Source organism: Macrotis lagotis, chromosome 2 (genome assembly GCF_037893015.1).
Source record: "Macrotis lagotis isolate mMagLag1 chromosome 2, bilby.v1.9.chrom.fasta, whole genome shotgun sequence".
NCBI classification, from domain to species: domain Eukaryota; kingdom Metazoa; phylum Chordata; class Mammalia; order Peramelemorphia; family Peramelidae; genus Macrotis; species Macrotis lagotis.
The window spans coordinates 62,684,084-62,712,021 of NC_133659.1; the positions used below are offsets into that span (position 1 = coordinate 62,684,084).

General features: G+C 36.2%; 1 protein-coding gene across 3 annotated transcripts in view; it reads right to left on the reverse strand.

Moving 5' to 3' along the window:
• Nucleotides 1–769: 769 nt before the first annotated feature.
• Nucleotides 770–27,938, reverse strand: part of SELL (selectin L) — a 50,188-nt gene continuing 23,019 nt past the window's right edge. The window contains exons 7-10 of one of the 3 annotated variants that reach the window (XM_074221969.1): nt 26,377–26,562; nt 18,636–18,764; nt 9,028–9,046; nt 770–5,110 (exon numbers count right to left, since the gene is read on the reverse strand). In XM_074221969.1, coding sequence (XP_074078070.1) covers nt 5,095–5,110; nt 9,028–9,046; nt 18,636–18,764; nt 26,377–26,562 — 350 coding nt within the window. In that variant the 3' untranslated portion in view covers nt 770–5,094. Of the gene's footprint in view, nt 5,111–9,023; nt 9,047–18,635; nt 18,765–26,376; nt 26,563–27,938 lie in introns of those variants that run through there. The other 2 variants (XM_074221967.1, XM_074221968.1) reach the window with 2 other exon arrangements.

The window sequence follows — 27,938 nt, forward strand, 5'->3', positions numbered from 1 at the left end:
AGACACTTAACATTCTTTAATATTATATACACATGTATGCATGTATGTGTATTGTAATACATATTTTATGTGCATATATGTGACAGAATAGTACAAATAACTAATATTGATATGTGGCATAATATGTGTATATATATATATATATATATATATATATATATATATATATATATAGTGCTGAACTTAAAGTTAGAGATTATAATCTTGACTTCATCCGTGAGTACAATTCTATATACATGACTACAACTTGGGACACATAATAGAATTTATAGACTAGTATAAATATGTAGGATTCTACAAGTCACATACAAAAGATTGGTCCTACTGCTTTATAGCCACATCTCATTTGTAAGACATCACATTTAATTTACCTTTGGAAAATAGATATGTTAACAGTCTCTTCTCTCTCTCTCTCTCTCTCTCTCTCTCTCTCTCTCTCTCTCTCTCTCTCTCTGTGTGTGTGTCTCTGTCTCTTTCTGTCTCTCTGTCTCTTTCTGTCTCTCTCTGACTCTCTGTCTCTCTCTGTCTCTCTGTCTGACTCTCTGTCTCTTTCTGTCTCTCTGTCTCTGTCTGTCTGTCTCTGTCTGTCTGTCTCTCTCTCTCTTTCATACACCCACCCACCCACACAACACATATATTAAAATCAGATAGAACTTACATTTTACTTTGCTTTGAGCAACTCTCAGGATTATTTGGGAGGAGCATAAAAACTGACTGCCTCTTAAGTGACTAAAGCTTTGAGTTTCTAAAAATTTTAACTAGAACTCTTTACAATGAAAATTTAGCAACTAAGAAGCATTTATAAGTCTTTATTATAGTAAGTGGTGATTATACAAATTCAATAAAACAAACAATTCATACGTACAAACAACTTATCTTCCAATGAGGAGTGTGAGAGGGGAGCCAATAAAGGCATACATACACCATAGAGAGAAGAAATTCCTTCCTAAAATGTTTCCATATAAGTGATTGGTTGCTACAAAAAAAAATGAAGACTTTTATGGAAATTCCGGAATTGTGTTTCACTATGGAAGAGGGCAATATTTCTAACATTTTTCTTTGGGTTTGTTTCTCCGGCATTAGTCTAGCCTTTATCACCAAATTAACATTTACACAGGGCTTCTGACATTGAGTCTTCTCACCTACAAAGCACAATGATGAAGGGTCTGTTCCAGCTGACAAGCTTACAAAAACTTATAAATATGCCCTTTATATGTAACATATTTTCATGTTTTTTAATTTTTTATTATTTTAATGTGTCAAACATCAATAAACACAAATTTCTCCCTTACAAACAGAAAAAGAGGAAACTATGAATCCCCACTCTGTGTTCAATTTTATTTTTAAATATTTTAAATTTAACATGGTAGCTTATGTATATCCCCTCCTGAACTTCCTTCTCTTCTCTTGTTTTTTAATGATTCATTGAGTCTCTTTATTTTTCTTCTTTTTTTTCAGTATCACTGTAAACATCCTCCTATTCCTCCCAATTGTCCCACACTCAAAAAAATAATATAAACTTTCCCTTGCAACAAATGAGCACAATCACACAAACCAAATTCAAAGACTGAAAATACTTAACTTATTCATTGTCTTTCTGCAAAAGATGGGAAATATTATTTATCATTAGTCATATAAGGTCTTGATTGGTTCTTGTGTTGATCAGGGTTCTGTCACAGTTTTCTTTTACAATTTTATAGGCATTGTAGAAATTGTTCTGATTCTGTTCCCTTTTTGTTCTGCACAAATTCATATAAATCTTCCCAGGTTTCTCTGAAATTGTTATTTCTTAGCAACAATATCCCATTCTATTCTATTAATGCTAAAGATGTCCTGTAAACATGTATATTTATATACACATGTATGTACACATATGTGTGTATATAAATGCTTTCAGATCTTCAAAATCTTTTAAATACATTATTGCATTTGGTCTTCAAAATAAAACTTTGAGGTAGCTTCATGGACCTAAGCCCAGTAATTTCTTATGACTGTTCCTCTCCTCCCCTCCCCCCCCCATTTTGGAGATGTGGCTACTGAGAATGAGAAGTTAATTGATATTCCAAGGATAAAAAATTTAATGACTATCTCAGGAAGGATTTGAATTCAGATCTTCTTGTCTCTGAGTTCAGTATTCCCCTTACTACCCAGATGATATCTGGTTATTACCATTTGTTCATCCATTTCCCAATTGAGGAGCACCCATTTTGTTTACAGGTTTTTGCCACAACAAAAAAGGCTGTATTAAACATTCCTTTCCCATTTTCTTTGATCTCTTTGAGATATAACCCTAATAGTGATATCACTGACTCATGCCCAATTTAATGACTTTTGGGGTAAAATTCCAATTGTTTTCCAGATTGGTTGAAGTACTTTACTGCTTCACCTGTAGTTCAATAAAGTGTCCTCCCACATACCCTCAACAATTGTCATTTTCCATTTATGTCATCTTTGCTAATCTGATGAGTCTGATAAGGGACCTTAAAGTTGCCTTAATTTGCATTTCTTTTTATTATTAGTGATTTGGAAAATTTTTTCATGTTGTTTTTGATTGTACAGCTTCCTTCCTTGAGAAGTTCCTTCTCTGTTCTTAGACTTATTTAATCTATTGAAGAATGACTTTGCTATATATATACACACACAAACACACATATGTGTATATATAAATATATATACATATATATTCTCTGATATTCAAGACACATTAGCAGTTGATAAAATACAAATATGAATGTTATCAGTTCTCTATGTGACCTGAATATAAGATAAATTGCTATAAAGATTTTCTCCCATGAAACTGTTTCCTTTCTCATTCTAGACACATTAATTTTGTTTGTGTAATTTTTAAAAATTATGTAAAGTTTTCTATTTTGTCTCCAGTGATCTTCTCTACTTCTCATTCTCTATAAATTGAACAAATGTTTATTGATCTCCTATCATTTAGCCAGTAGAGCATGGGAGTTGGGAAGAGAGGATAAGAAATAGCCCCCAGCCTCAAGGATCTTATTTGGGGAGACAAGGGTTTCATACCTGTAACAACCAGAACAGCTTACAACAGTACAGTTTATGTGGCAGAGACTATATTACCATAGGAGGTCAGGGAGAGTTAATTCAACCAGGGAAATGTATTTAGATGACACAGACCATGAACTGGAAAAATTTGAGAGGGCATCCCAAATAGAGAAAAATAACATGATCAATGGTATCTTTTCCCATTGCTTTTAGCAGTTCCATTTGATAACCAGAAGGGGCTTAATTACTGTATGATTTTTGATGATTATTATTTTTTTTCAATTTAAATTTTTATCATTTTTTTCTACTAAGATTTTATTGTGTATTTTTGGGGAATTTCCCCCTTCATTTCCCAATTCATTCTTCCTCCTCCTCCTCCCTTTCCCAGAGAGCTCTTGGTGATGAGTTGTTTGTTTGTTTCTTGACAATATAGACTAGCCATGAAATTCAACGCTGTTCCATATACCCAAGGACTTAAAGAAATCAATTCAGTTCTCATGGAAGAATGACAGGTCTAAAAGAAATAGATTCTTCTTCTTCTTCTTCTTCTTCTCCTTCTTCTTCTTATATGTTGGTTTTGGTGGGTATTTTGCTGTGAATAGTCTAGTAATAAAGGGACTTATAAAGGATACTGGGAATGACTAGTGGGGGAAAGGATGGCAATAGTAAGTGGAGAGTCAGAAGACAATAGAAAATGTATAAGTTAAGCCAAATTCCCATGACCAATGATGTTTGGGAATTTCAATTAAAACCCATTAATAGGAGCAGCTGGGTGGTGCTGTGGATAGAGCACCGGCCCTGGAGTCAGGAGGATCTGAATTCAAATCCTGCCTCAGACACTTAATAATATCAAGCTGTGTGGCCTTGGGTGAGCCACTTAACCCCATTGCCTTGCAAAAAAAATCCATTAATACATCAGTGGTATTAGAAGATAAAACTAATACTCTTATATTAGTTTGTGAGAGAGACATCATACAACTTGGAGCACATAAAGAACATGACCTGTAGATAAGACAAAATAATTATAACTCCAATTTTGACATTTATAGGCATTTTTCCTTAAACTACCCTTTGTGAAGTACAGGTGAATTCAGTGCATTGGTAACTTTCTAAGACTGTAAATAGCAGAAGAGTTGCTAATGTCCCTTGCTGAGGGAGTTTCCTCCTTAAGAGGACCACCTATATTTAGATCTTATCATCAACAGGGGAAACTCCTAGTAGGACATTTCCCTCCAACTCATGTGCAAAATCCTCTTAGAGAGAGACCTTACAGTACTGAGGAGATAAATGGTTTGCCCTTGGTCACATAGCCAGAACATGTCAGAGGCAGGTATTCTTCACTCCAAGGTTTACTCCTAACCACAACATGATTCTGCCTCTCATTATATATAAAATCATGCCAGTTTTACAGTCATAGACTAAAAGAAGTTAATTGACTTGCTCAAAGTCATACAGAAAGTTGGGGCGGCTAGGTGGCATAGTGGATAAAGCACCGGCCTTGGAGTCAGGAGTACCTGGGTTCAAATCCCGTCTCAGACACTTAATAATTACCTAGCTGTGTGGCCTTGGGCAAGCCACTTAACCCCATATGCCTTGCAAAAACCTAAAAAAAAAAAAAGTCATACAGAAAGTTTCTGAAGTGAAACTTGGACTCATGTCTTTGGAAATCTTATCCAATGGTCTTTCTACTACTACATGTATCAAATCTATGATCAAATAAGACCTGTTATTAAAAAAAAACTTTTTATTGGATTTGCACAGCAGAATCAGCACTGTATCATAATTGAATGCTTATTTTTCAAGATAATTCCATCTTTTGAAATTCAAGATGATTTTTGTAAATGCATAGGCATAAAATATACAAGGTAATAAAACTATGGGGTCATGACTATAGATAATAACCAAAGAAAATAATATATACATCAAAATGGACACAGTGGGGATGATTCACTGTTATGGAGAAAAGCACCACTAATACCATCTTCCAGTGTAGATGACTCCACCCAGAACTTCAAGTCCTTTTTCACAAAATTGGTTAAAGGGTCTGATAGTTCTTCATTTTTTCTCTTAACAAGAAGCAATTTAATATATGTCAGACCTGCCAAAGAAAAAGCAGGAGATTGTGAATTAAACATATGAGTGAATATCCCTAGCTTCTTTCATATAAATTGTGTAGAAAATACTAGAAAGAATTTCTCTTTTGTGTTTTGGTTGGGATGGGGAAATTCCAGTGTGGAAACCCCTTCTGCCAATACCGATCAGCTAGTGCTCTGCCACTTATATTCCTGTAGATTTTCTTAAGCAGCTTGTCCGGTGTCTCAGGCAATATGTGGGAGAAGCAGGACACCCGGCATATAAATGTTTTAAGATTTGTAGATTACTTTTTTGCATACATTTAAGACAAACAGCAACCCTGAGAAGTAAGTAGGTATTAAGGATAATTTTTATTATAGGATTTCATTATAGGGATAAGGGTAAGAAACTTGCCATTTCATTGTTATAGAGAATATAAAAATTGTAAGGGACTGTTGACATCTCTAACATCTGGAATAGATACTTATTGAACTGAACTGAAATTAATGTGCTTAAGCTATATGGCCTATTGGTTCAATCAATGCTTATTGATTGGCTTTCCAACCTATTGTGATAAGTAGGAAATATAAAGGCATGTAAGACTTGTCCTTTTCTTCAAAAAAGCTTACCATTCATCTGGTTGGGGATCTAGATATCTGTGCAATAATAATAATAATAATCTAAAGAAATGCAAGTGACAAAAGAACAGGATAAATACAAAGTGTCATGGAAGTTCAAATAATTTGGGGCAGGAATGCTCAGGGAAGATTTCCATAGAAAGGGGACTCATAAGCTGGGCAGGATTTTTGTTAGATGGAGAGCAGAGGGAAACCATTCCAAGCAGTGGAGTGGAAAAGGTCAAAACAGAGAAACTGAGGTCTAAAGGGGCTCAATTGTTTTCTCCAGGGTTACATTATTAATGAGAAGTAGAGCTCAAGATTTCCAGTTCTGAGTTCTTTCTACAATTTCTCTTAGATGATCTCTGTTCTTTATTGGAGCTGTTCTTTTTTCCAAAAATTGAAATCATTGCTCAATGTCCCAAAAGAAGGATTGAGTATAGGAAAAAGGGTATGCTTACAGAACAAATGAATGATGAAGTAATGCTCCTCTATCATGATCAGAAAAGTCTACTCCCATTTCCAAGGAGACCGAAGTAATTTCTGATTTATTTTAGTGTACTAATATCAAGGGTTGTGGACTGAATGTTACCCAGCTTCCTTTCATCCCTATTGGATTCATGATATGTGTTAACACCTTTGGTGTTCCTGAACAATTGTGATTTTAATCCAAGGTCTATTTTGAATCCTTTGTGAAGAGGTTCTATTTACTATCTTGATGAGTTTTCAGTGTCTCTACTCTACTTGGGCAAATGATAACCCAAGAGACAAGATACACAGGAAGATACGTCAGATCAGAGTGTTTCTGAACCTTGGGGTTTTGTGTGTTTTTTTTGCTTTTTTTCTTCCTCAAGAGCTTTGATCTTTATACTGGCAAATATATTTACAGCTGCTCTTAAACAGCTTAGGTTCACAATGAATGCAAAGCCTGGGAACCTGGGTCCTGGTTTGACTATGGCCTCAAAGATTTGCTATATTTGGTTTCCTTTTGACCTTTCCAGTAATGTGGTGCAATTCTGCCTCAAACAACATTATTTATTTCATGAAACTAAATCTCTCACCATCTTAAATCAATTCCACTACTGATCCAAGTCAAATTAGCTTTTTGAGATTGAAACCACCTCTGTTGATTTTGATTCTCACTGATTTTTCCTTTCTTCTTGTTTCCCCTTCTTCTTCCCAGGAGAGTCCAGAAAGTCTCTGCAGTCCCTGTAACTCTGATGTGGTTTCTACTCTTCCCCCTTAGTCAGTTGCCCAGCCTTTGTCCAATCTCAGCTGAAAAATGTTTTTTCTTCACTCCTTGAAGAGTGATGAATTGGTTTTCTATTTTGATGCCTTCATTTAACATTGTTAAGAGCATTTGAGTTGCAGAATGAATCAATCCTGAGTCAGAAATACTCAATAATAATTGACATAATTATAATGATAAAATATAATAAGAATAATAATAGCTAATATTTCTATAGCGTTGTAAGATTTGAAAAACTTACAAATGCTGTCATATTCAAGTTCTGCTTTTGACCACTTACTGGTTTTACAACCCCGCAGAAATTCATTTAGCAACTCAATGCCTAAGTCAGCTCTGGAAGACTTGTAATACTAAAGAGGGAACCAACCAACCCGCGTCAGAGGAGTTTCTGCACTTTAGCATTCCCTAGCTTCTTTAATATTGTTATTTTTTTTTGCACAGATATCTTGCTCCCCGATGATAGGAAAAGAGAACAAGTCTTACCCTTTTTTTGTATTTCCCACTGCAGCTATTCCAAATACCTGCATTTTTCAATACTCAAGAAATAGTAACTTATAGATTGGATTGTCAATCAACAAGCACTGATGAACCATGGACCTTGCAGTTTAAGCATACCAATTTTGATTCATTGCAATTAATGTTTATTAAGGACTTTTCTGTTGCAGATGATAGGGATATAGAAACAAAAAATAGTCTGTGTAAACTTTAAAAGTTTGTCTTCTACTAGGGGTGGGGGCACAACACTGATGCACATAAGTAGTTACAAAATACATAGAAAATAAATGCAAATTTTTCAGGGGTCTACAGTTTCTCAAGTGTGAAGATTGACTCTCACAAGCAATGCTTTCAAAAACTCAGTTAACTATTAATGAATTGAGGGAGGCTTAGAGATTGAGGGCACGGACTGGCTTTTGCCCCTTTTTTGTATCCTCAGTGCTTAGTAGTTCCTTAATAAATGTTTATTGATTGATTGATTGATGTCACACAATTGACATTAATGTCAGAAGTATGATTTGGTTCTGTCTGATTTCAAGATCAGCACTCTAGCACTAATGAGGAGCTACCTGTCATAGCTTACTATGATGACCCCAGAACCTCAGAATAAGGATTAATTTGATTTCTGAAGCTTACAATTCTATCACTCATTTTTAATTTAATTAATTTAATATTAATACATTTAAATTTCCTGCCTTCACATCAATAAATATTAATTCATTTGAATTGCTTTCATCTAGAAAGAGTTTTAGTAGTTAGGGCTTTCACAACTGGTAGTTTGCCCCCGATACCAAGCAGTGGGTGTGGCCAGGAAATAAACCTGTAGATGTTATCAAATTCTAGCTCTGCCATTCCCACATGACCTACAAAGATGGGGGGTTGGGGGAGGTGGACTGGGGATTGGGGGAGGGGAGAAAGTCTCTCTACACTAGCAAGCAGTATTTACTAAATCCATCAAGATAAAAATTACCTTCTTGTAGTCTAGCCCCAGTCCCAGATTCCCCAGAGACCTTCCATACTCTCTATCTGGCCAGGTGGGAGGCTTCTGAATTCTCCTCTCAACAGTTCCTACTCCTAACTTGTTTCTTCCTAAAATCTCAAAAACCAAATACCTAATCTATCCTGAAACCTAAAGAAAGACAATTTAGCAATCCTTCTTTTGAATGAATTTTTAATGATAAAGTTAATATATATAAGACCTTAAATATGGATGTTCATCTTCTTTAGGGCAGGCAAAAATAAATCTTAGAACTGCTCTCTTCAAAGGGAAATCTTGGATAGTCCATAAAGGGTCCCCAAATTTAAACAGAATGTATAATACAAACATATCCTTGCTTCAAGCAGATGGGTTTCAGGGTTTTTTTTTTCATTGTGTTTTGTTCCATAAATCCTAAAAATGGCATACTTGTTAGATGCACCTGCTAAGTTCAGTTATGTCAGACACAAACATTTCTCAGGATAAGCATGAATGGACAGCTCAGCTAGTTTGGAAGGCATTCTTAGTAAGGCAAAAACTCAACAAAGGTGAGAGATTTTTTAAAAAAATCTCAATAGAGGAAAGCTTTGAGGAAAAAGACTTACCTTTTGGGAGATTTCTTGCCTATTAATGGGGGGAAAGAAAAAAAAACACATGTGTTTAACAAATATAGGTCAGAAAATGATACCAAGATGCATAATACTTTTATTAAGGAAGATCAGAGACATCCCCCCTTTCAATCTGCAACAATTTTTTAAAATTCAACTCAACTAAACTTTTACTAAGTGTCTACTATATGAACAGAACTTTGGTATATTTTCCTTTTGAAGCTTATTGGTTTGAGATATTAATTCTAAGAGAATTACAAATGTGATTTAGCTGTTGGTACCATTATCAGAATATCGATATTGATGAATGATAGGATAAGTTTGGAGCTAGAAGATTTGGGGCTTAGACTTTGGGAATCACCTAATACTCTAGGATTCATCTGTAAATTGAGACACTAATGTTCCTTCAAGCTCTAACTATTCAAAGTGACAGGGAATACTGGGCTGGATGGAACCGTGGGTCTGACTCAGAATGCCTTCCTAGAAGTTGTCACAAATGAAAAGACCCCTACATTTGGAGTCAGAAAGCCAGCTTTCAAATCCTGACTTTGTGACCTGCCCTGAGTGACCTTGGGTAAATCACTCAATCTGTCTAGATATCAGATAAAATGAGAGTGAAACTAGTTCAAACTTTAAATCTCTGGTCCTTTGGAACCACTCTTGCTCTAGGGCAGAGTTTCTTAAACTTTTTGGTGTCATGGAACTCTAAAGCAGATTAATCTGGTAAAAACCATGAACCTCTTCTCAGAATCATATTTTAAATGCATATAATAAAATGCATAAAAATACAAATAAAAATTATATTGAATAAATATTTGTTTTTCTCATTGACATTAATGAAAACCTTGAAATCTAACTACAAACCTTTTAGGGGTCCTTGAAACCTAGGTCAAGAATTCTTTCTCTAAGGGAAGCTGGAGCATAATGATCCTTATAGAAATAACCTCAAAAGAAAAGTTTCTTCCCAACATGCATTTTGTTGATAATCTGTCTCAGGTACCAACAAAACACTCTTTCAAAAAGTAATTTTAAGAACCTATCTTTGTTGTCATTCGGTGGATTCTGGTTTGTCCAATCCTTTGTGACCCCATTTGGAATTTTCTTGGCAAACATACTGTGGTGGTATGCCATTTCCTTCTCCAGCTCATTTTATAGATGAGGCAAGCAGGGGAAATGACTTGTCAAGGTCATATAGCTAGTAAATAGCTGAAATCAGATTGGAACTTAAGAAGATATATCTTTCTGACATCAGGTGAAGCACTCTATTCATTGTGCCACCTAACTATTCCATCTACTATTTAATGGTAACCCAAATTACCTATGAATTCTGGGCTTTTCTTCATCACCACAACTGTAATTAGTGTAACTACTGTTGTGTAATAAGAATAAATAGATAAAGACAAAAGATTCCACCTTAAGTGAGAGCAAATTCAAACCAGAGAAATGATTTTATAAGTAGAAAAAGCATTAACAAAAGTATATAACCTTCTGCTTTTACATTATACCATATCTGACTTGCAGCTGACCTCTCCTGTACGTTATCCCTTTCACTAGAAGGTAACCTCTTTAGGTTTGTAGTTCTACTGTTTTGTATCTTAAAAAAACTTTGAAGGAATGCTTTTTTTCATTCACTCATTCATTCATTACAAATTTTATGTTGCCTATTTCCATGTACTTTCTCTGAAGTAAAAAAAAAAATGAAAGCTACAGCTGTATATCAATAAGAATCCAGACCTATAGAGAAAGCTTATTTTTAGAAAAAAGGGAACTAAGTGGGTCTGTGTTTAGTTTCAAGCCCTGTTCTCATCTGTGCATTGGTTCATGTGGAAATCTCTCCCAACCACAAAACATACACAGTTTGAATAGTGGATTCAGGTCTGGTTGGGAAATCTAGGCTTTTAACCTGGTGTTACTATAAAAACCAAAGAAAATGTCCCTAAAGTACCTGTAACTAAGTTTTCTCCTCTGATACTTACTCACCTTATGGTGATGATAAAAGGCATGAGCAATTTTGACTTGTGCTTAGATACTCAATCATTTGTGAGACAGGTAACTGAAAAGTGTTTCACATTCCACCACATTCTTCTCTTATTGTGTGAAAGGAAAGCAACTAAGCAAACAGTAAGTTAGCTCCTACTATATCTACCATGTTCTGTTTTCATCATGGACTGGAGAACAATAAGGGAAATATTACTGGAGCTGTTATGTTCCATCCTAATGGGAAGTGATCCCAGGTTTAGATTCTAAGGATCTTGCCTAGGTCAAGGGCTCTAGGTGGAGTTCTGAAGGTCTGTATGGGAACTAAATCTTTCTATCAACCTCTAGTTTCCACGCTTGTACCTCTTTCCCTTCGGTTTATCACATTCCCTCCCCAAGTCTCCTCAGAACTCTCAGTTCTCTTAGACGACTCAAACCTTTTAATCACCTTCTCTATCTCATCAAATCCTTTCCTCTCTCAAACTCCTCTTTCCCTAACTCCCTGAAGAAGGGAGAGGAGAAAGATAAATTCCAAAAACTTCCACATTTCCTTATTCTCAGCACCACAGAGTGTATTTTTTTCATCACAGAAAAATAATATATAAACTGGTTAAGTTCCCAGTTTTGCCCATAATATAACTGAAAACCATATATTTTAAACATAATCATTCACTATGTTTTTCATTGCACATGAACTATATTTAGTTACATTCTTTTTAAAATATCCACCTCAGATCTAATTTGCAAAACTCATATTATGAAGAAACCTATTCCGAGTTCCAAGCAATTTGCTTGATAATATTGATAATGTGACTCAAGTATGAATAATATACTCATTCAAAAAGTAATTTTAAGCATCTGGAATTCTGTTGTTCAGTTGGTTCAGACATGTCCAACCCTTTAAAAACTCTTGAAAGTTTATTTAGTAAATTGAAATTGCCTATGTTAGAATTCAACTCAACAAATATTTAATGAGCACCTACTATGTGCAATGCACTGTGTTAAGTTCTATGGGAGAGGAGGATAATGAGTAAGACATGATCTGATAGGGAGCATTTTCTTATAAATTTGAGCTTTTAAAATGTGGGTTTATGGTAACCCTAACTACCTATGAATTCTGTGATCTTTATGGGCGTCTCTTTTCTTCATTGGCATAACTGCAACTAATCTAGCTGTAATCTGTTTCCTGTTTGCCCCCACTTTGAAATTCCCTCAGCAGTGGCACATCAATCACCATGCTGTACATCTGAGATCTTGTACAGAAATGACTCTGGGGAGAAAACTGAAAAAACAACTTGCCACCTTTCTCATTGCTGCCATTTTCAAACCTGGCCAAACCCCTTATTGGATAACACAGGCTCGGGTTGTTCACATGAGATAGAAATGCAGATGGTTAAAGTAAATGTAGATGGTTAGAAGTAAAGCATTTCCTTCTTAAAAATCTTTAAAGATTGTCTAGACAAATGGTTACTTCAAGAGTCCATGAATTGCTTGGACAATCTACTGGCAGGGAAACAAATAGAGCCACCCCACACATAGTACATGCTCCTCCCTTCTTTACCCTTCTTATCCTGAGACATAGGAGGCAATGAGAATTTATATGGTGGTATGCGATCATAAGATAATAGACTTAAGGGTAGAAGGACCTTTGAAGATCATCTAATATAAATTCATCACTTTCAAATTGGATCATATCATAAATTTAGATTTGGTAGAATCCTTAAAGATCATCTAATCTACTGTACCTCTCCCCATTTCACAGAGGGGGGTTTCCTGAGACCCAAGTGATGTGGCAGATGTGGTATATGAACTTGGGATGGTATTTGAAGCAGGTTCCAATTCTAAGGTTTACATCTATTTCAATGGACCATTCTGCCTCTTGTAGGTAGATGTAGGATGGGCAATAGTGGGGTTGGTGGATGCAATCTTCTCTGGTGAAGAATTCCTTGACAATATTCCTTCCTCTGACCTCCACTGATCAATACCTCAGGTAAGCCTCTCTCACCTTGGTTCAGGATAAAAATTCCAATTAAATCTGATTGCAGGGTCTCACATCAGTCTAATCTGAGTAGATGCACTTAGATGCATTTAGTATGTTTGTAATTACCCAGAGTATTACTCAACTTCTCTCCCACCTTGACTGAAAACCTTGTCCAAAAAGTCGTTGCCCATATTTTGGACTATACCATGAATGACCTGGAGGACTTTCAAAGACCCCTGACAGCCTATAAACAAGACATAGGAAACCAGTGAATGAAAATCAATTTTAAAATGTAGCATTCTGTGAAGGACTGATTAATGAATTACATATTGAGGAATTTCAAAAAGAATTTGCCAAAATAAAGTTGTTGGGTAGTAAGTGATCTGCAATCGCTAATGAACCATTTGAAAACTTTAATGCCTTCCTTTTAAATACACAATTTAATTTCACTATCTTGCATTTTTTCCAGCTAAGCAGGGTTAGGTGGTCTATTGTTCATTCCCATCACAGAAACATAGAAAGTAATTCATTTTTGCATAGATCTTGCTTTTAAAAGTGTGATTTCAAAATAGCAGGTTTAGCTGACACTTCAGGTTGTGACACACTTAAAAGATGAGGTGAGTCAGAGATAAGGGAGTGGTACTCATTTTTTCCCTTTCTTTCTTGGTGGCTTTCGATTCTACTTTATCTTTTCTGAGCAGGAATAAGCTATTTTGGTACATCTGTCCCCACCCTTCTGTCTTCTCTAATCATCTTTCCCTCCCCCATCCATCCCATTCCCCAGAGAGGCTTGGTAGAAGGGAAATATGGTACAACAAATACACTGAGGTCAGTATCTCCTCATCCACCAACCCAATGAATCCAAAACAAACCTAAGGCTTGCAAGAAAAAGCATATGGAATTAGCTTCCACTATCCAAGGAATATATTCCAAGGACATTTGGTCTTTTAAGGTGATGAGGTGAATCCAATGAGCAAGAATGATCAAGAATTCAAGTACTTAAACTCCACAGGTCCAAAATAGGATTCATTATCATTCCCCCTAACATTGCACCCCAAATCTACTATTTTCCTTATTACCATATAGGGCAGAACCATACTTCTAATCTTTTAGATTGACAACCTAGAAAGCATCCTGTATTCCTCGTTATCTCTCACTCCCATATCCAAGCTATTGCCAAGGTCTGCTGATTTTACCTTTTCAACATCATGTGAATAAACTCTCTTCTCCTCTGGCATAGTCACCACTATGGTGAAAACCCTCATCATCTCACACAAAGACTATTGCACCAGGCTGCTGATGGAACTGCCTGTCTTAAATCACTTCCCATTCTAATCTAGCCTCCATTCAGTCACTAAAGTAATTTTCCTAAAGCACAAGTCCAATCTTGTCATACCTCCTACTCAATAAACTGTAGTTTTCTGTAGCCTCCAAGAACAAATACATATGCTCTCTTTGGCATTCAAAACCCTGCGTAACCTAACCCCCTGCAACTTTTCCAGTCTTTTTATTTGTTATTCCCCAACATACTCTTCAAACCAGGGACACTGGCCTCCTGGTTGTTCCACAAACAAGAATTCCAGATCTCAACTTGGAGCATTCTGTCTGTCCCCCATTTCTGGAACACTCTCCCTCCTCCACTCTGACTACTGATTTTCCTCTTAAGTCCCAACTAAAGTCCCATCTACAAGACTAGAGGAACTTTTCCCAACCCCTCTTTATTCCAATGTCTTCATTTTGTTAATTATTTTCTATTTATCCTGTATATAACTCGATATATATATATATATATATATATATATATATATATATTTGTTTGAAGGTAGTCTCCCCTATTAGATTGTAAGCTCTTTGAGGGAATGGACTGTTTTTTGCCTCTTTTTATATCCCTGGGGCTTAACACAGAAAATCACACTTAGTTCGTACTTAATAAATGTTTATTCAATTGCATTGAAAATTGAAATGAACTGGTGGGTCATTTCAAGTTTGTTCCCTCTTCTATCAATCAATTCCTTCCCTCTTATCCTTAGCTCTGGGAATCCTTGTTTGCTTCTGATCTGCAGTCCCTAAGGAAGTTATAAAAACTTGATAATTGGGTGCTTCACAAATTTAGGCTCTCTAATCTCAACTGAACTCTCTCTCATTTAGACCTAAATATTTTCATAAAAAAAATCAGATGATAAGGAATGTTCCTACATGAATAGGTCTGCAATAAACTCCAAATTAAGGCAAAGATTATATTAATTTGGTAGACTGCCATATACTGGAGCAATAAGGAAGAGCTTAGTTGGTGTTGTCAAAATGCAACATTGCTGACTTGTGGACCTAGAACTTTTAAACTCTTAGATTAGATCTAGCATTATATACCCTTTATCCCATCCCCGTTGCCATTCCAACAGATTCCCACCCCCAATCATCAACTCTCTTCAAAATTTAATGACTTCCTATTTACTGATTCCTTCCCATACCCAAAATTCACTTGTCCAAAACTAGAAAAAAATTCACTAAACCTTTTAGCTACAGTTCTGTATCTTCTCTTTTTCTCGAACTCCTAGAAAAAGTTATCTGCTCCACAATCATTGCTTCCACTTCCTCTCCTCTCTCTCACTTTTCAACCACCTAGCAGTCTCTGATTTCTGGTGTTGTCACTCAACTCATACTAATGATCTCTTCATTGACAAATCCCATGACCTTTTCTCAGCCCTCTATTTGTTGAACTTTCTGTAGTACTTGCCATTATTGACAATCTTCTCCTAAGTACAGTTTCTTCACTGAGATTTTGGGAGATTGCTCCCTCTTGGTTCCTCTCCTATCCATCTGATTATTCATTTATTGTATCATCATCTGTATAACACTCCTATCCTTAACTGTGGATTTACCCTAATGGCTCTGTCCTACTTCCTCTTTTCTTTTCTCTTTCCAGTCTCTCATTTGGTGACCTTAAAAACATTCGTGTGTTTAGTTACATGTTTAATTGCTCCCACCTTAGTAGATTCCTCCCAGTCTCCCTCCTAATTTCCAGTCCAACAACAAATTTAGGCTCCTCACCGCAACTGGGACAAAAAATTCCCTACTATATTCTTCAAATGAATTGTCCTGAAGGCTTCTGGACCTCATATGCCTACAACAGATTCTCTACTTGTATTAAAGGTGTTGCTATTTTTCCATTCATCCAAGTTCATAACCATGGTGTCATACTCCACTCCTTACTTTCACTCATCCCATATATCCAATCAGTTGCCAAAGCTATTTATTTCTACCTCTATCTGTCCCCAAATCTCCATCTACATATCACTCCCCTAATTCAAGCTTTATCACCTCTCACCTAAATTATTTCAGTAGCCTCATTCTTAGTAGCCTTACCTCAGATCTCTCCCCATGTCAATCCATCTACCACACAGAAAGTTTGAACCATGTTACTTTCCTCCTCAATAAATTACAGTAGCTTATCATTGCCTGTAGGATCAAATATAAACTCATCTGTTGGATTTTTGAAACCCTTCACAGCCTGATCCCAACCTACCTCTCCAGACTTCTTTTACCCTACTGAACTTCATATGGTTCAATAATAACTGCCTAACTGTTCCTCATACCAACATCCATTTATTGTCTTTCTCTTTTTCCTGTTCTCAAGACACTCCCCTCTCACTTCCACTTCTCTGAATCCCCAGTCTTCAAGACTCAGTTCTAGAGCCATCCTCTCCATGAGATATTCCCTAGCTTTTCATGCTGTTAGTGTCATCCCCCCTCAAAAAAAGCCACCTTGTATCTATTTTGTATATAACTGAGTATTTACTCTATTCCTCACTCAGTGGAATGTAAGCTCCTTGAGGGCAGAGACTGTTTGAATTTTTTTTGTATCTTGAGTGTCCATTACATAGTAGGTCCTTCATAGATGCTTAGTTATTGATTGATTGCCCAAGTTCACAAAGTTAGTAAATGGTAGAGATGAGAGTCAAACTCAGGTCTTTTAATTCTAGTTCCATTGTCCTCTTTACCACACCATGATGAAGCAATACTTTTAGAATTTGTTAAACCATTTTGTTTTAGATTTTTCCTATATACTTAGAAAAGTAATATGGTGGGACAATGATATCAAACTATAATAGAAAGCAGGATCAGTAAGGTATACATAAGGATTACTTTGGACCACATACTAACCTATTATTTATGTTTTATTATATTTTTATTTATTTTGTTAACTATTTCCCAATTACATTTTAATATGGTTCGGCCCTAATTGGAGAGTTTTGTAGACCTGAAACCAACTGATTTCAAAGTCAGGAAAATTCATATGTAATTCCCATCTTTGACAAGAGTGACTATATGACCCTGAACAAGTCTCAGGTCAGTGGTAGAGGCAGAGAATTTGTTGACCCACTTTGGCAAAAAAAATGTTTATGCTAGAGTAATTGTAGGTCCAGTCTTTGTCCCCACACCTACTTATCATACTATAACTTTCATTGTTGTGATATTTGAAATTATTCTATCCTTTAATAAACTTCAAGAAGGGATTATTTCTTGTTTTATTGCACTATCTCCTAATACCTTACATTTCCTATATGGGAATTTTAATTAAAATTTTAATTAAAATTTGTTGATTTGAATTCAATCTCAATGGAATCTCAGGATAAAAATGCAGGAAAATAAGCTCTAGGATTATGTATTTTTTATCCAAAGTTTGAACCTATATACTATACACTAAATAAATTGCAATTGATTGGTTCTAAAAATTTAAAGCATTGAAGAAAGCATTTGAAGTTCTGACTATTTCCATGACCAACTGATTTTTTTTAGGTTTTTGTAAGGCAAATGGGGTTAAGTGGCTTGCCCAAGGCCACACAGCTAGGCAATTATTAAGTGTCTGAGATCGGATTTGAACTCAGGTACTCCTGACTCCAGGGCCGGTGCTTTATCCACTGTGCCACCTAGCCGCCCCAATGACCAACTGATCTTTATAGAACCTGGAGCTATGTGTATCTCTCAGATAATTATCTATACCTACTATCTTCATTTTCCTAAGGGTTTAATATGTTTTCTTCTGTTGCAGCTGCAAACTAAGGTAAACTTAGTCAATGATCTGTCTTAAAGACCAAAAACCCTGAGATAGGACTCACAAGCCTTAATATAATTTGTGGGAATATAAATTGGGTAAGTGGGGAACACAATGCTTTTGGTTACAGTATAAGCAACATTTTGGGAGTGGAGACAATATGATCTATCATGTTAAGAAAAGTGGATTGGTAACCACCTTTCTCTTACCATTGAGAACTGTTAATTGTTTTATAGGACCCATCTATATCTGACAATCCTTGCTAGCAGACTCTCTGTTACCTAGGGTTTGTTAGGGAGATAAGACCCTCCTTAATTGTTCGAGCACAGGCAAGGATGAACATTATTTCTTGTGGAAATATACCAGATTAGTTTGTAGGTCTTAAAGATGAGGTATGGTAGATAACAGTATTTTTTGTTAATTGTACCTTTAAGCTAACTCAGAATAAAGTGACTTTAAGAGATATAGATTATAAATCAATGTGAATCAATTACATTGTGGGATCAATACAGAAGATTTAAATTTGATATTTTCACTTCCTTTCTGTTTTGATAATCCTTTGTGATTTTCATATAGAAGATTACATTCTCATACCTTTCTTTAGCCTCCTTGCCAGCCAGATGATAAATGCCAGCCCACAGAAAGAAGTGATTACAGTTCCCAGAGGGATGAATATAGGATTGTAATTACCCTCCTTGATAGGTGATAGTATATTTCCTAACCCTAAAAGAGAAAACAACAGATGATATATGACACAGTGATCAGATATAAATATTGACATGCAAATTACTCATTGAGTTCTACAATCCCTTCATCTCTAAATCTACATTCCTTGGCATCACATTGTGCTTCCCTTGTTCCCATGTTGTAGACTTCTAATATTTTATAGCATAATTAATTAGATATGTGGTGTATATTTTTCCACTCTATCTCCATATGATAGATAAGGAAACTAGTGAGAAAAGATAAAATATTTGATGGCATTTGTGACTCCATGATAGAGACAAGACCAGGAGTCAGACTAGCCAATCTAATGTGTCCTAAATCAAGGTGATTTGAACCATGAACCATGTGAACCATAAAAAGCTAATCTTTCCAAGGGAATTCATTTCCTGGAAGAGAGATACTGTCTTGGTATTTCATTCAAGGATGCTTCTTGGCTTCCTTATATCATCACAAGCAGCATATCAGAATTGGGAGTCAAGACCATGAAAGACTATAGGACAAAGTACATAGCTTCAGAAATTCCACTGATCTGAGCATTGAAAGTGAATGTCCTTAAAAAGTGAAAAACAGGAGGCAGAGCCAAGATGGTGGCGTAGGGGCAAACATTCCTAGAAACTTTCCCCCCAAAGCTCCAAAAGTTGTAAAATTATGACTCTAACCAAATTTTAGTAGGCAGAACCCACAGAAAGACTGAGTGAAACAATTTTCCAATCCAAGACAATTTGATAGATCTGTGGAAATGGTCTGTTCCACTGGGACCCAGGGTTAGAAAAAGCCACAACCCACCCAGGACACAACCTGAGCAAACTAGCTTCAGTCTTTCAGGAACAGCCTGTGGGACATCTAGGCCCCTGGGGGGCTCCTGGGTCCATGGCAGCAGAAGCAGTTTCCAGACCTCTTGACCCAAAGTGTGCTGGTGATGGCTTGGAGGGTTGGCAGGAGAACTCTGCCACACCAGAGTGAGCACAGAGACAAGCAAATCTCAGGGTAGCTGTGGGAACCTTTGGAGCCACCCAGCACTCAGATGGTAAGGGGGTGGAGAGAATCTACAGAGGTCTCTCTGCTACCCCTGGGGCAGGACTCTACTGCTTTGCATATACAAAGATTCAGGTCACAGTCTGGACTCCCATACTACCATAGTGGAGCAGGGACCCTCCTTACAATTCCAGAGCAGAGGGGAGGGCATGTGGTCCTCCACAGAACAGAGCACAGACCAGGAGATCAGTCAGAACCTCTCATAGGACCTTGAAGGAATTAAAGTTCTGGGGTGGGTGGGGGTGTCTCAATCCCCCCCAAAAATATTGAAAGTATAGCAAATCAGTCATAGACTGAGGAAATGAGCAAGCATTAGAGAAAGAAGAATCTGTCCACAAAAAAATTACTTTGGTCCCATGGAGGATCAAATTATATACTCAGAAGACAGCAAGGTCAAAGCTCTTCTGGATCCAAAGTCTCCAAGAAAAAAATAGGAAATGGTCTCAGGCTATGGAAGAGCCCAAAAAGGCTTTGAAAAGCAATTAAGGAAGGTGGAGGAAACATTGGGGAAAGAAATGAGAATGATGCAGGAAAATCATGAAAAACAAGTCATCAGCTTGGTGAAGGAGACAAAAAATACTGAAGAAAATAACATGTTAAAAACCAGTTTAGGTCGGTCAAATAGAAAAAGTCCAAAAGACAAACAATAAGAATGCCTTAAAAAGCAGAAATGGTCAGTTGGAAAAGGAGATTAAAAACTCTCTTAATAAAATAACTCCTTCAAATGTAGAATGGAGCTAAAGGAAGCTGATGACTTTGCAAAGAAATCAAGAAACAACAACAACAACAACAAAAAAAAAGAATGAAAAGCCAGAAGAAAATGTGAAATATCTCATTGGAAAAGCAACTGACCTGGAAAAACAGATCCAGAAAAGATAATTTAAAAATTATTGGGCTACCTGAAAGTCATGACCAGGAAAAGAGCCTAGACTTCATTTTTCAAGAAATAATTCAACAAAATTACCCTGAGATCCCAACAGCAGAGGGTAAAATAGAAATTGGAAGGATCCACTGATTATCTCTGAAAGAGATTCCTCCCCCCCCACCAAAAAAACCTCCCAGGAATGTTATAGCCAAATTCCCAAACTCCCAAGTCAGAGAAAATACTACAAGCAGCTGGAAAGAAACAATTGAAATACTGAGGTGCTGCAGTCAGGGTTACACAAGATCTGGCAGCATCTACATTAAGGGTACGTAGGACTTGGAATATGATATTACAGAAAGCAAAAGAGCTTGGATTACAACTAAGAATCAACTCCCCAGCAAAAGTGAGCATTCTCTTTCAGAGGAAACGATGAACATTCAGTGAAATAGGGGATTTTCAAACTTTCCTGTTGAAATGACCAGAGCTGAACAGAAAGTTTGATCTCCAAGTATAGGACTCAGATGAAGCATAAAGAGAGTGGAAAAGAAGGGTAAATTATGAGGGACTTAATGATGATGAACTGTGCATATTCCTGCTTAGGAAGATGATACTATTAATGCTCATATGAATCTCATTTATTAGAGCTGTTAAAAGGAGCTTATATAGACAAGTCACAAGAGGATCTGAATATAATGTTATAATAAAGCATAAAGATGGCGTCAATGGGTGATAAAAGAAAAGGAGAGGTAGAATGGGCTAAGATATTTCACATAAAAGAGTCAAGAAATGGGGTGGAAGGGGGTGGAAGGTAAGAGGGAATGATTGAGCCTTCATTCTCATCAGAAATGTCTCAGGGATGAAATAACATACACACTCAAAAGAGTATAGAAATCTATCTTACCCTAGAGGAAAAAATGAGAGGAAGGGGATAGGAGAAAGGAGACAGGGGGAGGGGAGGAGGGGAGATTAGGTGACAGAAGAGAGGGAAGAATGTAGGAGAGGGTAGTCAGATACAATAGATTTCTGAGAAGGGACAGGGTGAAAGGAGAGAGAGAGAATAGAATAAATAGAGGAATAGAATAAGGGGGACAACAGTTAACAATAACAACTGTGGGAAAATATTGAAGCAATTTCTCTGATGGTTTATGATAAAGAATATTAACCCATCCCAGAGACAGAGACAATGATATCTGAACATAGACTGAAGTACACCTTTTTTTCTCTCACTTTGTTTCTCTTGAGATTTCTCTATCTTTTTGGGGGAAGAGGGGTTTATGTTTATTTTTGAAACAAGATTATTGTAATAATGTGAAAATAAGTCATTTAAAAAAGAGAGTGTCCAAAGAAATGAGAGATTCTGTTATTATAATAAAACCATGTAAAAGTTACTATGTCTATGGGATCAAGATGTGAAAGAATTAAGGTGTGGCTAAAAGAAGATAGGCAAACCATCAAGAGATATTTCATTAACCTCATTTTTAGCTTTTCAGTCCCATCTATTCAAACTTCCATAGGAAATTGCACTGGCAAGTAGACAAAGTCAAAAGGACTTTTTGAGTTAACTTCCTGCCTCAGATACTTATTAGCTCTGTGACCCTGGGCAAGTCACTAAATGTCTCAATTACTCAGTTTCCTCATATGTAAAGTGTATATTATAACAGTACTTTTCATAATCATTGGAAAGATCAAATGAGATAATATATGTAAAGTATTTTGCAAAATTTAAAGAACTCTACAAACGTTAGATATTGTTAAAATGAACAGATTCTCTAAATTTTCCTGAATACAGTGAATGGTCACCTGCTCTACTCACTACTAACTCTTGTTACTTAAAGGGAAGAAAAGATCCTTTAGAAACTGTTAGGGGAAGAGTTAAGAATTTTCCAGAGTAAAATGCAAAATCTCTAGCCATTTATTTCTATAAGTACTTTGTAATAAATGATTTAATATTCAAATACTTGCTTTAGTCATTCAGTAATAAAGAGGGGCCAGGAACTGAAAGTCATGACAAGAAGGGAGTGACAAGGTAGCAGAGAGTTGAGGCTTAGCCTGTAGAGCTAAGAGAAGAAAAGTTGAAGTGTGTCTCCAATACCCCCACACACATCAGGGCAACCTCTGGCCCTCTTTAGAATGAGCAGACACTTCAAGGTGCTCTAGATCAAGTCATTCAAGTGCATCTGAGAACTTCCTTTAGGTGATAAGGAGGATCTGCACTGACATCTCCCCTTAGTCATCTTTCTCAGTTTTCTTCCAATATTACTTAGCAATATTGACTCACAACCTCCTTTTCCAGCCTTATTTCACACTTTTCTTCTAATTCATATATGTGCCTAGTGTTCTTTCCATTCCCTATTCAATCAATAAATAATACTTATCTGAGCACCTACTGTTATATATTCTGGAGGATACAGATATTTTTGAGAAGTTGTTCCTACCCTCAAGTTGTTTATAGCCTAGTAGGGAAGATGAAATTGCCATAAGTCAAGGCAAGAAGGGCAAGTGGAATCAGTATTACACTGAACTCTCAGAGTTCATTCCCAGTTGAGACACAAATTCTTGGATTTCAGGAAGGGTCTATAAACTTGAATGGAAAAACTGCATATTTATTTTCACTGAAATTTTGCACTTCCTTTGAAGTGCAAAATATTGGGGGATCAGAGTAAGTTCCTTGCAGAAAGAGACTATCTTTCTTTTTGCTTGAATTTGTATTCCAAGTTCTTAGCAAAAGTTCTTATATTAAATATTTAATAAATTCTCTATCTAGCTGTCATCTATGATCTATCTATCCATTCATCCATCCATCCATCCATTCATCTATTCATCAATCCAACTATCCATCCATCCACTCATCCATCATCATCCATCCATCCATTTAGTCATATACCAATCTATCCATCCATCTATCCATCCATCTATCTATCTATTTATTTATTTATTTATCTATCCATCCATCCATCCATCTGTGATCTATCTATCATCATCCATCCATCTATCTATCATCTATCTGTCTCTCTATCTTTCCGTCTTTCTCATTATCTACCTATCTACTACCCATCTAATTATTTATCTGTCTATCTTAGTTATCTTAACCAATCTACCAAAGGGATCCATGACAAAAAATTGCTAAGAATCCTTCAGCTGGTTTGATTGGGAAAGGTTTCATGGAAGAAGAGGCATTTTGAACTTAGCTATGATGGAAGAATATGATCCATAAGTAGAAAATGGGGGTAAAAACATGGAAAGAAGGATAGGATCATTATATTGCATTAACAAAGGCATGTAGCCAGGGAAATTCAAGATGTATTCATGGAAATACAATGCTTCTGGGCATCTAGTAGTTGCTATGCCATTCCTACAACTTAAATTTTACTATTTTATTCTATTTGTATTTGCTGACACAGACTTTTGAAGGGAAATGTTCAGTATATGTTATGCCTTCCAAGGATAAGTGTGGCTAAATAGAGATTTGCCATTAGTCAGAAACTGCTGTGAGAATCCAAAAGCACCTGAGGTAGTAGAAATAATTTAGTCAGATACTGGTCAAGCTAGGCAAAGCTGAAACACAGTACAAGAGAATCATTGAATTTCATTGGAGAGAGAAAGAGAGAGAGAGAGAGAGAGAGAGAGAGAGAGAGAGAGAGAGAGAGAGAGAGAGAGAGAGGAGAGAAGCAGATATAGGGACAGGCAAAGATAAGGAGTAGGAACAAGATGGGCAGAGAAGAAGAGAAGGGAAGAGAAGGGAAGATGAGTAAAAGTTTATGAAAGGGGCAGCTAGGTTGTACAGTGGATAGAGTACCAGCACTGAAAACCAAATCTGACCTCAGACACTTAACACTTGCTAGCCATGTGACCTTGGGCAAGCTATTTAACCCTATTGTCTCACAAAAAAAGAAACAAACAAAAAAGCACATTTTTTAAAGTTTATGAAAGGAAATTTCTTATAAAGTATTAAATTATATGATACATATTTAATAATGAATTAATAATCATAATCAACTAACAGTCAATAGATTAATCAGGGATTATATAATTCTATTAGCAAATAAGGAACTATCAATAAATAGATCGTTTTATTGACTTAGAATCTGGTATAAATAAGAAAAATAAGCAGCAAGTGGAGAGATGACTAATCATTCCACCTAGGTTACAAGTCAGGATAATTACTGTTCAAATCTCCTCTGCACGTAATAGATCTTATTGTCATAAAGGAAAAACTTTTATGCTTTAGCAATGTTTTAAAATACATTGAAACAGACCATACCAATACCTCCTGTTATAGTGAGTTGTTAAGCTGGGGGAGTTGGGGGGGGCTGAAACAGAGAGAGAGAGAGAGAGAGAGAGAGAGAGAGAGAGAGAGAGAGAGAGAACAGACACTGTCAGTGTGAGCTCAGAGGGAAAAGTTTATGGAAAGGATTAATCCATTGACTCTGTTAGTTGATTATGATATATTAATTCCATTGTTAAATATTTATTGCATAATTTAATACTCTATAAAAATTCCTTTCCATATTTTTTTTCTTTAAGCATTGGAATGTATACTTGGATCTGAAATTGAAATATCCCAGGTGCTGAGTGCAGTTCATAATTCCTAGTTCTGGGATCATCAAAGGGTCACAAGGGATCCCTGTAATAATGAAGAAGAAAGAAGAAGAACAAGAACAAGAACAAGAAGAAGGAAGAAGAAATAAGAAGGAAGAAAGAAAAAGAATAAAGGAGAAGGAAGAAGGAAGAAAAAAGTAAAAGAAGGAAGAAGAAGGAAAAAAGAAAAAAGAAGAAGAAAGAAGAAAGAAGAAAGAAAAAAGAAGGAAGAAGGAAGAAAGAAAAAAGAAAAAGAAGAAGGAAGAAGGAAGAAGAAAGAAGAAAGAAGAAAGAAGGAAGAAGGAAGAAATAAAAAAGAAAAAAGAAAGAAGGAAGAAGAAGAGAATGAGGAAGAGGGGAAGGAGAAAATGATAACATCACAAACATGATAAGAGAGGGAAAATATGATAGATTTTTTTGATATACCATGGAGAAAAGATTCCTGATGGCAAGGTATAAAATGGTGATTTTTTTAATCAAAGAATTCCAAAGAAATTACAAAGTTTCAAAAATCCTGAGGAGAGGAAAAAGACAGGGTTCAACAAATGGTCAAGAGGAATATCTGGAAATGCCAACAAACAAAGGAAGATGAAGTTATTACTATATAATCAAATAATCCAAACTTATCTCCCCAAATATTAAGTACCTACTAAGCACTAATGATACAAATATAAAAATGGGACAGTCTCTTCTGTTTAGGAACTTACTTTCTTCTAAGAAGTTACAATATGTGAACAGGTAAATATAGATTGACTTACTTGAGGAGAAACAACAGCTCAAGAAATCAGAAAAGAAAAAAAAATTCCTATTGTAAATAGTGCATGGGCTGGCTTCACATGGAAGGAAATGATGAATTTCAAGAGGCAAAATTCATTCCAAACCCAAAAGAAGTACAGAGATAGTCATAAAATATCTAGGCCAAAGACAAGCATAGCATGCAATTCAGTTGGATATAGACTGCATCTAAAAAAAAAAAAGCCTGCCTTGTAAAGTAAGGCCTTCAGATGCTAAAGGTGAAAGGTCAGACAGGGTTGACCAACTAGATTGTGATCAATACAAAGTTTCTTGCTGTCTACTTATCTATATCTCCCCAAAGGTAGTCACTATTTCCATCTAAGCAAAGGGACTTACCTTCACATACTGGCTTTGGAGCTGACCAGTTTCCAGATGTTTCACATGTAGTTTCTGCAGCACCTATTAAGAACATTCCCTCTGGGCACTGGAATGTACACTTGGATCCGAAGTTGAAATATCCCAGGGGGTGAGTACAGTTCATAATTCCCAATTCTGGTGTCATCAAAGGCTTACAATGAATCCCTGCAACAAAAAAAGAAAATATGCATATCATCTGGGAGAGACTTCTGTGATTTATGGATTTCAAAATAAAATTGCCCAAAGCATATAAATTTATTTAATCTTACTTTCTTTATCTATAAAGTGAGGAGGTTGGATTATATGACCTCTGGGGTCACTTCCAGTTCGAGCTCTCTGATCCTAAATCCTTCCAATAACTTTTCCATATTCCCCACTTCCCAACATTTGCCCTATTACAAGAATGGTTTTGTCTTTGTTCTCAAGGAAGACCATGACATTGGAAAGGTGATATGATATGTAAAAGAATTGGACTTACATGAGGGAGGACTGTTCAAAGTCACCAGCTTCGCTTTCCTCCTGGTTCCAGAGGCCAATCATAGATCAAGACAAATGGCCATGATCCTGGAAGCAGTGGAAGATCTTGACCTTTTTAAGCTAAGGTAATTAATGGATCTGTTTGTCTGAGGCAATGAGGCTAGATAAGAAGTTGTGGTTGTTGTTGCTTTTGTTTTTCCTTCATTCTCAAAGAGGTCCAAGACATCAGTGGAGTGATACCATGATACGCAAGTGAATTGGATATAAGGGAGTCATGAGTAGCATAAAATCAGGGGGGGTGGGGGAACTTCAACAGAAAGGTGGGCTCCTGCCACAGTATATGCCTTTATCTCCTTGGTCAAATTCTAACTCTTTTATTTTTTTCTAGACACTGTACTCTGAAACATCTGCCTTGTGGATACCAAAGTGCCACATTTAATTCATTTAAATTCATCTTTACCCACTTTGATGACCTTTTGACTGTCCTCATTCTTCATATTTTAGAAACTTTTGACATTGTTGACTTATTAATATTAATTTCTTCTTTGGTTTCCATAATGACCTGATTTTCTTGATACTTTTAAGTAGCTTTCTCTGCTTTTTTCAACAACTTCATCTCCTCTTCATACCAACCTGTACATTTATGCATTCCCCAAAGCTCTTCTCTTGACTTCTTTACTTCTCTTTGTGACCTCTCCCTTTGTCTTCTTATTCAGTTCTATATCTTTAATAGAATCACTCCCAAGTTTGTATGTCCACCCACAATCTTGCTCATAAGCTCTGGACTTAGCATTCCAATTACTTATTGGATATCTCTTCCACTAAAGTGGAAGATTTCTGTGATTTTTCAATATGTTGAAAGCTCTGGTATGTCCTTGTATGAAAAAGCTTTTAGTATGGATATACTATACATATGTTGTCCAAAGCTGCATTTGTATACATGATGATCAAATTGTAAATCAATGAAATCTTTTACCAAAGCAACTCTCAAAAAGCATCTGCTGTCATGGAAGATTTACCATCCATGACAATGAAGGGAATGATCAGCCTCCTAACTTCTCACT